The sequence below is a fragment of the Carcharhinus amblyrhynchos genome, chromosome 24 (genome assembly GCF_965287045.1).
Source record: "Carcharhinus amblyrhynchos chromosome 24, sCarAmb.v2.hapA, whole genome shotgun sequence".
Lineage (NCBI taxonomy): Eukaryota > Metazoa > Chordata > Chondrichthyes > Carcharhiniformes > Carcharhinidae > Carcharhinus > Carcharhinus amblyrhynchos.
Window position 1 is genome coordinate 24942003 of NC_137347.1, and position 13606 is coordinate 24955608.

Sequence of the window (13606 nt, forward strand, 5' to 3'; positions counted from 1 at the left end):
AAGTTGGTTGGAATTATATTCATTGGAGTTTAGAAGAGTGAGAGGGAATGTCTCAGAAACTTAAAATTGGAACAGGATTAGACAGGTAGATTCAGAAAGAATGTCCCTCATAATGGGAGAGTCCAGAACCAAGGGCCATCATTTGAGGATAAGAGATAAACATTTTAGAGGAGAAATTTCTTCACCCAGAAAGTGGTGAATCTATGGAATTCACAGAAAGTAGTTAAGGCCAAAATGTTGTGTGACTTCAAGAAGGGATTGGATACAATTCTTGGGGTATTGAATTTAATGATCAACCATGATAATGAATGGCCTACTTTTGCTTCTGTTTTCTGCGTACGTTTGTGTATTTATGATCCTTCTCAGAATGTTGAAGACATGGTTTGCTAACACAATTTAGTGGTTTGAAGTGTCACGTCACCTCCAAATGATACTTACCTTTGAAGAGAACCATCCAAAAGTTTCCAAATCTTTTATTATGAAGGCTTGAAATATTTATTGAAAGAGTTTTCTCCTCAGTATTGAGACTGGAACAATAAATCCCTAGGATTTTGATAATTCCAGCTATTTATTTGTGAAGACCACTAAACCAGGAGCTGTTTCTCAGTTGCTTGAGGTTTGTGCATTGCTCATTTTGATACTATCTTTAGCTGAGCATTTAGAGCACCCTGTGATGTGCTCATTTGTGAGGAAACTGCAGTCAGTAGATTTGAGTATTAAACTGTTACTGTGCCACCAGTTATCTTAATACAAGAAGTAATGTTCTGTGAGATTTGTTTGGATTGGGCATAAACGAGTGATTATGTTTATTTATATTTATATAATATATTTATATTTATTTTTGTCAGTCATATCTATTTAACTTAATGTATGGTTGCAGAGTTTTATCAACAATGTTGAAAGTACCATTCTGCTATTCATAAGAGCATTCATAGAATCATACATGCAGAAGGAAGCCATTTGGCCCATTGAGTCTGCACTGACCATAATTCCACCCAGGCCCTATTGTCATAACCCCATGCATTTACCCTAGCTGGTCCTGCTGATATTAAGAGGCAATTTAGCATGGCCAATCCACCTAACCTTGCACATTTCTGGACTGTGGGAGGAAACTGGAGCATCCAGAAGAAACCCATGAAGACAGGAAGAAAATGTGCAAACTGCGCACAGACAGTGACCCAAACTGGAATCAACCCATATTTTACAGTAATGGAATCAAGGATGGCTTGGAATTCCTTTCCTCTGGAAGCAAACTGTTAAACCCATTTATAAGCAAATGTTGGAGAATTGACTTCCAACCGTGTGCTCTGTGTATGAGGATTACAGTACAGATTCACCAGAATGATGCCATTGTTGGGGGGCTTTAAATAATGAGGGTGGGTTGCATAAATTTGGCTCGTTATTCCCTTGAGTATAGAATATGGAAAGATGATTTGATTGAGATGATGCTTTAAACATTAAAGAGTTGTAAGGATAGATACAAAGAAATTATTTTCTTTTGTGGGGAAGTCTAGAAGAAGAGGGCTCAGTTAGAACTAGCGCAATCCATTCAGGATCAAGATCGTCTACTAATTTTGCACACCCAGGATGTTAGAAATTGGGAACTTTTCCCAAAAAGTTATGGAGATTAGTGCTTTTGAGGATAGAAGTATAGATACCTTTTGATGGTTAAAGGTATCAAACAGTCTGGAGCAAAAATGGCTGAATGGAGCTTAGATGCAGATCATTACAATCTAATTGCTTAGACCGGATGCTGAATGATCTACTCTTGTCCTTATGTTTCTAACCTTGATTTTTTTATTAACATGGGTTAATAAAATGTCTGGCCAGCATTGGTTGCCCATCCCTAGTTGCCTTTGAACTGAGTGGCTTGCTGGGCCATTTCAGAGGATAGTTGAGAGTCAACCACATTGCTCTGACTCTGGAGTCACATATAGGCCAGACCAGGTAAGGACAGTAGCGAACAAGATGGGTTTTTGCCGGCAGTCAACATTGGTTTCATGTCATCAGTAGATTTGTAATTTCAATTTTTAAAAAATCTGGATTTAGTTTCCACCATCTGCTGTGGTGGGATTCAAACCTGGGTCCCCAGAACATTAACTGAGTGAGTTAATGTCATACGCAGTAAGAAGTCTCATAACACCAGATTAATGTCCAACAGATTTATTTGGTAGTGTAAACGCCTCTAGCTTTCGGAGCACTGCTCCTTTGTCAGGTGAGTGGGGAGTTCTGATCACAAACAGAGCATATAAAGGCGCACACAGTTTACAGAATACTGATTAGAATGTGAGTCTTTACAGCTAATCAAGACTCACATTCTGATCAGTATTCTGTAAACTGTGTGTGCCTTTATGTGCCCTGTTTGTGATCAGAACTCCCCACTCACCTGACGAAGGAGCAGTGCTCTGACAGCTAGTGGCATTTACTACCAAATAAACCTGTTGGACTTTAACCTGGTGTTGTGAGACCTCTTACTGTGTTTACCCCAGTCCAACATTGGCATCTCCACATCATGAGTTAATGGTGCCATTTTTGCCTCCGAGCCAAAAGATTATAGAGTCAAGCCCCAGCTTCTGACTTGGACATCTAAGGCTGGCATTTCAGCAGTTTTGAGGTTGTTGTCTTTTGGATAAGACATTAAACAGAGACTGATAGAGTATAAATCAGCAAAATACAGGATTTTGGGGTGGGAAATGGAGAATACTTTTGACTATTTATTCAAAGTGTTGACCTTTATTTAAAATAAATTCTTCAGGTAACCAACTACATTAGGGTGAGATGCCGGGTTCAGGCTCTTCTACGTGATGACCTTGTTCAAATGTTACAGAAGTACCACTTAATTTTAATTGCACAAAATACTTAGGTCTGGCAAAAAGGAACAGTTAACATTACAGGTTGATGGTTCTGAGGATGCATTTTCCATCCTTATTTCAGATTTCTAGCATCTATAATATTTTTGCTTTTGTACTTCTAAAGAGTAATTGCTTACCTTTTAATCTGATCATGCTTTTAAAAGTATATTGCTAAGAATAATGAAAAGTAAATCCCCTTAATTTATGAAGGTATGTTTGATATCTGTTATAGTCCTGCTTGTATTTTGCTTCATGCGTACCTTTTTAAAGGTTTTCTTAAGACAGCTGGATTAAAAGTGCATAATTCTTCATGTATTGCATTAAAAGTTCAGGTCTTGTATTCTACCGTCTGTACAGTAACTATTTTTCCATTTTATCCCAGCTGCTACAGCCAAAGGAATCACAGATATGGATTCTACACAGCTCCCGCAACACAATGGAGGAATTCCAGCAAGTCGAAAATTGACAACAGCTTTACCAGAACTAGAATACAAAGAAAAAGGGAAAGAGAAGGACAAAGATGCCAAAAAACCGAACCTTGGGATTAACAATAATATTTTACAGCCAGTAGACTCAAAAATACAGGAAATTGAGTACATGGAAAATCATATCACTAAAAGATTGAATAATGAGCTTGTAGGGAGCACAGAAAACCTATTAAAAGAAGACTCATTTACAGCTGCTTCAAAGAATTACAAGAACGCTACTGGGGGGATCAATTCTTCACCCAGAAGTCACTGCACGTCCAATGGCAGCATCCCTTCGTCATCATCATCCGCTAAGAATGAAAAGAAGCAAAAATGCTCTAGCAAGAGCATGAGTACGCACAAGGAAATAATGGAAAACTGTATACCTAACAATCAGCTCAGCAAGCCAGACACATTATTAAGGTATTGTATTTTTACAATATTTATAAAGCTGTTTTTTCTTTGTCTTGCGTGACTGAGAAAAAACAAGTCCTATCCAGGGAACAGTTGTGCCACGTACAGTTGTATATAAGCTGAGAGAATTACCCGAGTTTTGCTGTGAAGTAACTCAAAATAAATCCATTTCTAACCAGGGTGAGCAAAAGAATTTTACATTTAAACTTTTGACATCAGCCATCAATTGACGGAGTGGTTTTGTTGCCATTTTTAGTCAGTGTCTATTATAAAAGAGTTGTGTACTGTTTCAAGAACTCGTTTCGTTGCTGTGTAACTTTGAGCTAAATCTTGAACATGTTTTGTTAAATGTAAGCCTCTGGTCATTATGCATATTTTAGTTGTAATGGATATGATTCAAGTACTTTGACAGTATTTTCATCATTGCGGAAGCATCTTGGTGAGAAGCTATTGTGTAAACTGGTCAAAACCAGCTGTATTTTTTCTGGGTCTAGTTCCCTTTAGCAAAAGACAGTTTTGAGCTAATAACCATTTTCACAATTACGAATAATTTGACATTTTTGATGCTACTTATCCCTGTAATCTCCTCAGGCCTACAACCCTCTGAGATATCTACACATTTGAAACATCTCAAATTTTAATCACGTCACTACTGGTGGTTGTGCCTTTGGTTGCCTCAGCCTTGCACTCTGGATTTCCCTCCCAGTAGCCCTCTGCCTCTCCACCTCACTTTCTTCCTTTAGGACACAGTCCTTTGAAAAGTTGCTTCTCTGAACAAGTTTTTAGTCATCTTACCTAAAAGCTCCGTATGTGTGTCTTATTTTGATTTATAATGCTCCTGTAAAGTGCCTGGGAATGTTTTATTACCTTAAAAGTTGTTAGTGTAAAATTGTGTCTGTCATCTGCTTTGTTTTAATATGGGCAATATAAATGGAGAGGGGACATCCATTTTTGTGTTGATCCCAGAGCAAGTGAATTTTTTTAGTATTTGCCTCTTAATTTGAAATAGCTGCATGGTGTGAAATCAGAAAAATGGTTGTTGTGTGAACGTAGAAACAGGAGTAGGCCATTTAGCCCATCAAGCCTGCTCTGCCATTCAATTAGTTAATCATCTGTCTCAACAACATTTTCCCTTGCTATATCCATATCCCTTGAAATCAAGTCAATTTTTGTCAATGATTGAACTTCCACAGACCTCTGGCGTCCAGAATTCCAAAGATTCTCTACCCTCTTGAGTGAAGAAATTTCTCTTCATCTGTGTCCTAAATGGACTGCCCCTTATTTTGACTGTGTCCTCTGATTCCAGACTCACCACTCAGGAGAAACTACCGATCTGCATCTACCTTTTTGCATCCTGTAAGAACTTTTTAAGTTTCAATGAGATCAGCTTCTCATTCTTTGAAGCGCTATAGAATATCAACCCAATTTCCTCAGTGTCTTCTCTGAAGACAATCCTGTCATTCCAGGGTTTAGTCTAGTGAACCTCTTTTACATGCTCTCATTTGCTTGCTCTCTCTCGCATGTTCTCTCTCTTTCCTTCTGCACTGAGACAGAAAGAAGCCATTTGGCCCATAGAGTCTGCATTGACTCTCTGATAGGACATCTTACCCAAGTCCACCTGTGCCCCATCCCTGTAACCCCATGCATGTATTGCACTAATCCCCCTAACATGTACATTTTGAGAGCAATTTACACACTAAGGGGCAATTCAGCATAGCGAATCCACCTAACCTATGCTTTGGATTGTGGGAAGAAATCAGAGCAGCCGGAGGAAACCCACACAGACACTGGGAGAACATGCAGGCTCCACACAGACCGTTACCAAAGGCTGGAATCTAACCCAGCTTCATGGCACTAGGGCAGCAGTGCTAACGACTGTGCCATCATACCACCAGAAAGGGAGACCAAAACTCTAAGATACTCCAGGTGTAATCTCACCAAGTTTCTGTATAATTGCAGCAAAATATCTTTACTCCTGTATTCAAATACCATTGTGATGAAGGCCAACATACATTTGCCTTCTTAATTGCTTGCGGCAACTGCATGAACATAAGAACATAAGAAATAGGAGCAGGAGTAGGCCATCTAGCCCTTCGAGCCTGCCCTGCCATTCAATAAGATCATGGCTGATCTGAAGTGGATCAGTTCCACTTTCCCGCTTTCTCCCCATAACCCTTAATTCCCCTGTCTATCAGAAACCTATCTACCCGTGACTTAATTATATCTAGCGAGGGAGCCTCCACCACTTCAACGGGCAGAGAATTCCAGAGATTCACCACCCTTTGAGTGAAGAAGTTCCTCCTCAACTCCAATCTAAACTGCCCCTTCCCCCTTATCTTGAGGCTGTGTCCTCTAGTCCTGCTATCCTTTCTAAGCGGGAAGAATCTCTCTACCTCTACCCTATCCATCCCCTTCATTATCTTATATGTCTCTATAAGATCCCCCTCATCCTTCTAAACTCCGAGTACAGACCCAGTCTATTTAGTCTCTCTTCATAGTCCAACCCCCTCATCTCCGGTATCAGCCTAGTGAGCCTCCTCTGCACTCCAAGGCCAATATATCCTTCTGCAAGTGCGGCGACCAAAACTGCACGCACTACTCCAGCTGTGGCCTCACCAGTACCCTGTACAGTTGCAGCAAGACCTCCCTACTTTTACATTCTATTCCATTTGCCTTCTTGATCACCTGCTGCACTTGCAGACTGGGTTTTTGTGACTTGTGTACAAGGAATCCCAGGTCCCTCTTCACCGTAGCATGCTGCAGCTTTTTGCCTTTAAAATAATAATCCCTCCTATTATTTTTGCCAAAGTGGATAGCCTCACACTTGTTAACATTATACTCCATCTGCCAGGTCCTCGCCCACTCACTCAGCCTATCCAGATCCCTCTGCAGACTTTCCATACCCTCCACGCAATTTGCTTTTCCACTCATCTTTGTGTCATCAGCAAATTTCGTCACCCTACACTCAGCCCCCTCCTCCAGATCATCTATATAAATGGTAAATAGTTGAGGCCCCAGCACTGATCCCTGCGGCACTCCACTAGTCACCAACCGCCAACCAGAATAGCACGCATTGATACCAAGCATGCTAGCTTTTAAACGTGGACAGTCAGATTCCTTTGCATGTCAGTACTTCCCAACCCCTCTCCATTTAAGATATACTCTTGTCTTTCTGTTTATTGATACTTAACACATTATATTCCATCTGCCATGTATTGCCCACTTGCATGGCCCGTCCAAATCCCCTTAAAGCTCCTCGTATCCTCCTCATCTTGCATTCTCCTCGCATCTTGCATTCGTACTTGGTTTGTTATCAGCAAATTTAAAAGTATTACATTTGGTCCCCATATCCAAATAATTCATATAGATTATGAACAGCTGTGGCCCCAGCACAGCTCTTGCGGTATCCCACTAGTAATAGCTTGTCATCCTGAGAATGGTCTGTTTATTCCTGCTTTGTTTTCTCTCAACAATTCTCAATCTCTATAAGTATATTACCCGCAATCCCATGTGCTCTAATTTTGTTTCCTAACTTGTGTAGGACCTTATCAAAAGCTTTCTGAAAATCCAAATGCATCACATGCACTGCTTCTCCTTCCTCAATGCTTCCGTAACATCCTCAAAAAGCTCCCAACAGGTTTGTTGAAATAGTTTCAACGGCTCGTAAGCTGATATTGGTGCAGAGATCTTTGAAGGTCTGGTGCCAGGGGATCTGTTGAGCAATTTCATATTTTATGGCTACTCTGTCTCTCGAGTTTAAAATTTATGTTCTGCGGGCTTTGTTTTTGGGGATTATATTTTGGTACTGTTAAAGAAGTGCTTGCCAGCTTCTTTATTGTCCATAGTGTGCCAATGCATTACAAGAAAGAAATTAGTCAGAGTTTAGGGCAATTGACTCATGGTTTCTTTTTGAACAGATCAAGAAAAGAGCAGGTTGCAGATAGTTTCTGAGATAAACTATGTCACAAGAATGATGTAACAAGATATTTTAGGAAGTGTAAAACACTGCTGCTTGTTAAAATGCATTAGATTTCTACCTTTGAAACAGGTGTTTTAAAAACTTTTTAAAGGTTTGTTTAATTATGTATAAGTAACTCCTAACTAGTGGATGATGAAATGCAATCGTTTTTTTCTTTATTATTTATTTATGCTTGGAGATTAAAAATTGAGTTTAAAGCTACTGACCATTACTGTTGAAAATTTACCCAATACTTTTGAGTTTGGAATTAACTGGCTACTCTTCATAATCATGCCTGTCTCAGATGAACCATATAAAATGAAGAATTACAAAGGAAATGGATTGCCAGCCATGTAAAATTTCAGTATCTGTTCATCCTTGGGCTTTCTAAGACTTTGGGTATTTGATGTAAACTTTTCAAAATTAAAATTTACGTGAAGTAACCAGGCAAAGTGGCAAAGTAACGAACAACAGTAGTAAAGGGGAAGCACGTCCCAAATGCAATAGTGTAGGCGTGAGAGAGTACAAGTAATTGGCGATTTGAAGAGGTTAAAAATTTCCTGTATAAAATGAATAAAATTTCCCAAAGTTCTTAAGAAAGGAGTTAGCCAAATGATAAACAGTTCATAAACTGTGATTGGTGCATGTGAGTGTTTGTGAGGTTTTTTCAAAAATATGTAGAATCAGGTGGTATATTTGGGTACTGGCTTTTCAAAAGAGCTAAGCTGTGTTGCATTTTGCATAGCTAATTTACCTTGTGTTTTCAGAAAGATGAGATCATCCCTGACTGAATCTTTTAAGGAAGTGATTTCCCAAGTAGATATTGGAAAGCTATATCAGGAGCACTTCTTGCATGTGTTTAAGCCGTTGGTTAAGATGTTGATTTGACACAGCTTACAATAATGTTCAGGTTGAATAATTTTAGGTTTATGCAGTCCTGAATTAACTGCACGTTCTTTTTTCTTGTCTAGCTATTATTTATCAACAGTTCCCTCTGTAAAGCATGCTTCTGTTGATCCAGTAAATGATGAAGATACATAAATTCCAGTAAACTGGATTCCTGACTTTCAATGAGAAAAGATTGTATTTTTTTAAAATTTGATACAAAAAGGTATTTCAAGTAAAACATTCTAAGAAAAAATATGATTATCTAATAGGATTCAAAACATAACTGGAATTAGTTTCATTATCTATTAACTGGGCTGTGTAGCAGCTCCCTGCACAAAACCTTAGAACACTGGAGAAATAGCATTAAACAATGTTTTGGTTTATTTATCATGGATTCTGTAATGTTCCTTGGTGTTTCACTTGAGTGAAGTGGGGGTTGGGCATGGGACTGGGTAATTCCTCTGTAGATGCAGCCATTTCTCTTTCAAAGCCACTAGGTGCCTTTTTCAGACAGAAATGAATGGGTGTGAGTAACCAAGTGTCAGATTACTTTTGGGGGTGAAAACTACACTTGGGTTTTTTGAGAGTCAGGTATATCATCTGCTGGACTACTTTGACAGACCACGTGGTGTATGTTAGAAAAAACGGCCACTTGTTCCACTATTTCAATAGAATGTTTTGACATTTGCCAAGGGTTGTTATTGTCAAAATGAATGTTTAGCTGAGTTTCAAAATTGATCTCAGCAGGGGCTTCGAAGATCATAGTTTGATAGTTTAAAGAGGCTATTGAAGGATTAGCTGTTTTTTGAGGCTATTGAATAGCGTGGATTTGGTTTTATAATTGATTAACCACTTGAGATTTAAAAGTTTGGGTTTCATGAATGGCTTATTTTTTGTGTCACAATCAATTTTGTGTGAGTGAGAGCTACACAAGACTTTATCTTTGCATGACTCCTGCCCATGCTGGGTACTGGGTGAGTGTCATTTGAAATAGTATGGGAAATACGAAAGGATGGAGGCTGGTTAGAGTGAACGGGTTTCAGTTTCCAAACCATCTGGTACAAAGTCCCAGTGAACTGAGCTAGGCCTTCTAAACCAAGGCTAACCTGTTGAGTAAGGAAATTTTTTCTTTGTATTCTAAAGAATGTCATATACAAAATGTTTCTGTTCAAAAATAACAGGGTTTAGGCAGAGTAGGTTGGGAGAAGGACAGAAGGATCAAGAACTGGGGGGATTGGGAAAGGAACTGGGGTGAGGGGAAGAAAATCTTTTGATGCAGCGAGTGGTTAGGATTTGGAATGCACTGCCTGAGAATGTGTTGGAGATAGATTCAAATGTGGCTTTCAGTAGAAATTGAATAATTACCTGAAGCAAAAAAGACTGTAGGGCTAAGAAGAGAAGATGGGGAAATGGGATTAGCTAAGTAGCTTTTACGTAGAGCAAACATGATTTATCTTCCTGTGCTGTTACTATTCTGTGATTCAGTTTCTGATTAATCTGTCTCCATCAAGGTAATTGTTCAGGTGTTAGATGAAAATTCCATCCTGCCACTGACCAGAAAGGCATTGGGAACAATTACACGTACTGGCAGCTATAGTGGGGACCAAGAGTGGGTGTTCAAATGTTGCTGGCGCATTTCTGGTCAGCAGCAGGAATCGGCTTCTAGACTTCCAGAAAATCTTTGATTAAGCTTCGCGTGATAGGCTACAGCAACTGATTGATAAAATTTAAAAGCTTGCTAAAAGAGAAAACCCGTTAATCTTAGTGGGTACATTGTACGTTAATGCTGGAACCTGTACTATTGCTACTCTACATATAAGTAAACAGTCTACATTAAAAATGTTATACAACTTTGTCAAATTTGCAGGTGGAACTAAGCTTTGGGAGAGGAAACAGCCATCCAAGCCAAAGGAGTAGAAAGGCATAGACAAAATTTGCAAACATATAAAGTTGAAACAAAATACATACATGTGTTGCATTTGGAAGATAAAAACATTTTTTAGTACAGGGTTTAGAAGTAGCTAGGTATGCCAATCTTTGACCCTGAAGCTGTAAAGACATTTTGTAATCCTTTAAAATGTCTGTGCAATCTGTAATTGGCTTTAAGAATGTTTGAATCGACTTTTAAGAGTTTGAATCAGTTGCAAAGGGATCCTTTGTAATTTTCTTGAATAATAAGAAATGCTGGTCCATGTGAGCTGGCCTCTATGGACCTGAAAGCTGTACCGACAGGAAGAAGGTTAAGAAAGAAGCTGAGTGGCTGGTGGGCACAGAGGAGAGCTACAAGCAAAGAAGCTGGCGGGTGAAGATTCTCAGTGCAGTCACAAGGAGAAAGCAAATAAGATAGAAGGAGAAAGACAGAATTATTGAGGAAAATAAGCAAATCTTATTCTGTTTGTCTCCAAGAGCCCATGTTTCCTTTTCTAGCAGTATGCAAACTGTATTATTGGTTGATTGAGAATGAAAACTAGAAAACTGCAGTACCAGGACTGTTGTAACCCACAGGAAAAGTTTGTAGAAGTGTGCATGGTGAAGATTATAGTGCCTTTGAAATGGAAAGGTGAAGCAGTTGTTGGATAGAACTCTTGATTTACCCTGCACGAATAAAGAAAATATTTGTGGAATTGTTCCTCTGCAGTGTCACATTTGTGCAAGGAGTGATGCAAATGTTTGTAGTTGTGTTAGGTGTATCTTTGTTGTATTGACATTTAAAGTGAAATTTGCCACCTTATTTGAAGTATCATTTGCCTGTTAATTCATGTTTAGTTTATGTTGTTCTAATTTGTGTTTTGGATCGTTTCATCATTGACTTGGTTGACTTTTTTTTCTCCTTTGTTGCTGACTCACCCTGCTAAATATTTCCAGCATTTTTTATTTTATATTTAATTGTAGTTCTAATGATGAATTTGAATTAAGAGAAATGGACCGTGTAAGCTCCACATCCAAAGATGTGCAGGTTAGGTTGATTGGCCATGCTCAATTAACCTTAGTGTCAGGGAGATTAGCAAGGTAAATATGAGGGCTTACGGGAATAGGGCTGGCTTGGAGTGTGATCAGCGCAGAGTTGATGGGCCAAATGGCTGCCGTCTGCACTGCAGGGATTCTATGATTTGGTTTCATGAATAAGAGAAGCATCAAGTCTAATCAAATTCAGGTCTCCTCAGTCCTGGTATTGTGGATGAAACCAACCTGTTATCGCTGTTTAAAGGTGCATACGTACTAATGGAATGTAGTGCAAGGAATGCATGCTGCTATGGTCGTCTTTAACATGAATGACAAGAAAAGCTGCGATAGGAAAGTCTAAGAAGCCCCATTGCTTCATGAATGTCAAGACACTACCCACACAGTACAAGGCTGACATGATCCCCTGGATTTTTGAGGTGTGGATCAGAAAAGTGGGCGAAGTATAACAAAAGAAAAAGAAGATTGTTGTCATTACATATAACTGTCACAGGTACCTCAACATCACTGGCCTCGAGGGTGTCCCGTTGACGTTCTTACCATTCAACACCCCTGCTAAGCTCCAGCCATTGGATTAGGGGTTGGTTAGTAACTTGACAACCCATTACTGACAATAGCTGATCTCTCAAGCTATTGAGGCTATTGCTAACAAACAGGACTACAATCCAACTTTAGTAAAGGCAATCTTCATGCTGAAGAGGCACAGAAGATGGTGACAGAAGTGCCAATCCAGCTGCTTCCATCCCACTAGGTTTCAAATGTCATGACAAAACATTGGGGACATGCAGGATGGGGCCAACCAACTCAATGACAGAACTTTTCGCTCCAACATGAAAATTTCAGCAGAGTGCGCCATGGAAACTAAGGTGGAAAAGTACTTGCATAATGGAATTAACAGATTATGCCATCATAGGTGTAGTGCGTTCTTCAGCCGAAGAGGCTGCTGATCTTGCAGAGTCCAATGAATGTCCATCCTCTCGCCTGCAAGTTTCCTGAGCCACTGCAGCCAAGACCGTAGAGATGCTCTGGCATTTTGCACTACAGCATAACAGCAACAAAAATGTTTGTCTGCAATGATGACCTGGAGGACTGTCATGTGTCCAGAAATGGCACAAAGCAGAAAGATTAGAGATTTTCTGGACCTAATACCTGACATTTTTTGAGCAAAGCCTTTTTGCCAGATCAAGACATTATGCAGTGTGTGGACAAATTGAATAAAGACTTAATCTTTGGGGAGGAAGTGGCCCTTTGGGGAGAGATTGTCACTGGACTAGTAATTCAGCAACCCAGGGGAATGCTCTGGGGACCAAGGTTTGAATCCCGCCACCATGAAACCATTATTGATTGTCATAAAAACCCATGGTTCACTAATGCCCTATAGTGAAGAAAATCTGCCATCATTACCTGGTCCAGCCTACGTGTGATTCCAAATCTACAGCAATGTGGTTGACTCAAATGCCCCCTCAAGGACAATTAGGGATGAGCAATAAATGCTGGCCTCCAGCCAGCAATGTCCACATCCCATGAAAGAATAAACAAAAACTTTGACTGCTTTATTGTGGTTTCAAAAGAAACAAATTAAATATGAGAAACTTTTTCACACAGCAAGTGGTTCTGGTCTGGAATGCACTTCATGGAAGTGTAGTGGAGGCAGGTTCAATCAAGGTATTCTTGAGGGCATTAGATGATTATTTGAACAGAAACAATGTGTGAGGCTTTGGGAAAAGGGTAGGAGAATGGCATTTAATCATTTTGCCCCTTCAAAGAACTGGTGCAGATACAATGGACTGAATGGCCTCTGTCCACACCATAATGATTCTTTGAATCATTTGGCATGCAAATCAGTATTAAACATAGACCGCCTATATATTGATTTATATAGAGATGCATTCATGTGGAACATCCACTTAACACTAATTTGGAGGGATATCTCCTGGGATTCAACTCATTTTGTTACCGAGTTACACAATTTTGAATGAAGTGGAATAAATCATCTTGCAAGCATCAATGAAGTCTGAATCTACATTGTGCTCTGGTCAGGTCACACCTTGAGTACTGAGATACAA

General features: G+C 39.5%; 1 protein-coding gene across 2 annotated transcripts in view; it reads left to right on the top strand.

The window, feature by feature from the left end:
• The window catches only part of maco1b (macoilin 1b), a 104206-nt gene that overhangs the window by 70000 nt on the left and 20600 nt on the right, over positions 1 to 13606 (top strand). For both annotated transcript variants that reach the window (XM_080211117.1, XM_080211115.1), the window contains one exon: positions 3235 to 3742. In XM_080211117.1, the coding sequence (XP_080067243.1) occupies positions 3235 to 3742 (508 nt within the window). The remainder of the gene's footprint in view (positions 1 to 3234; positions 3743 to 13606) is intronic.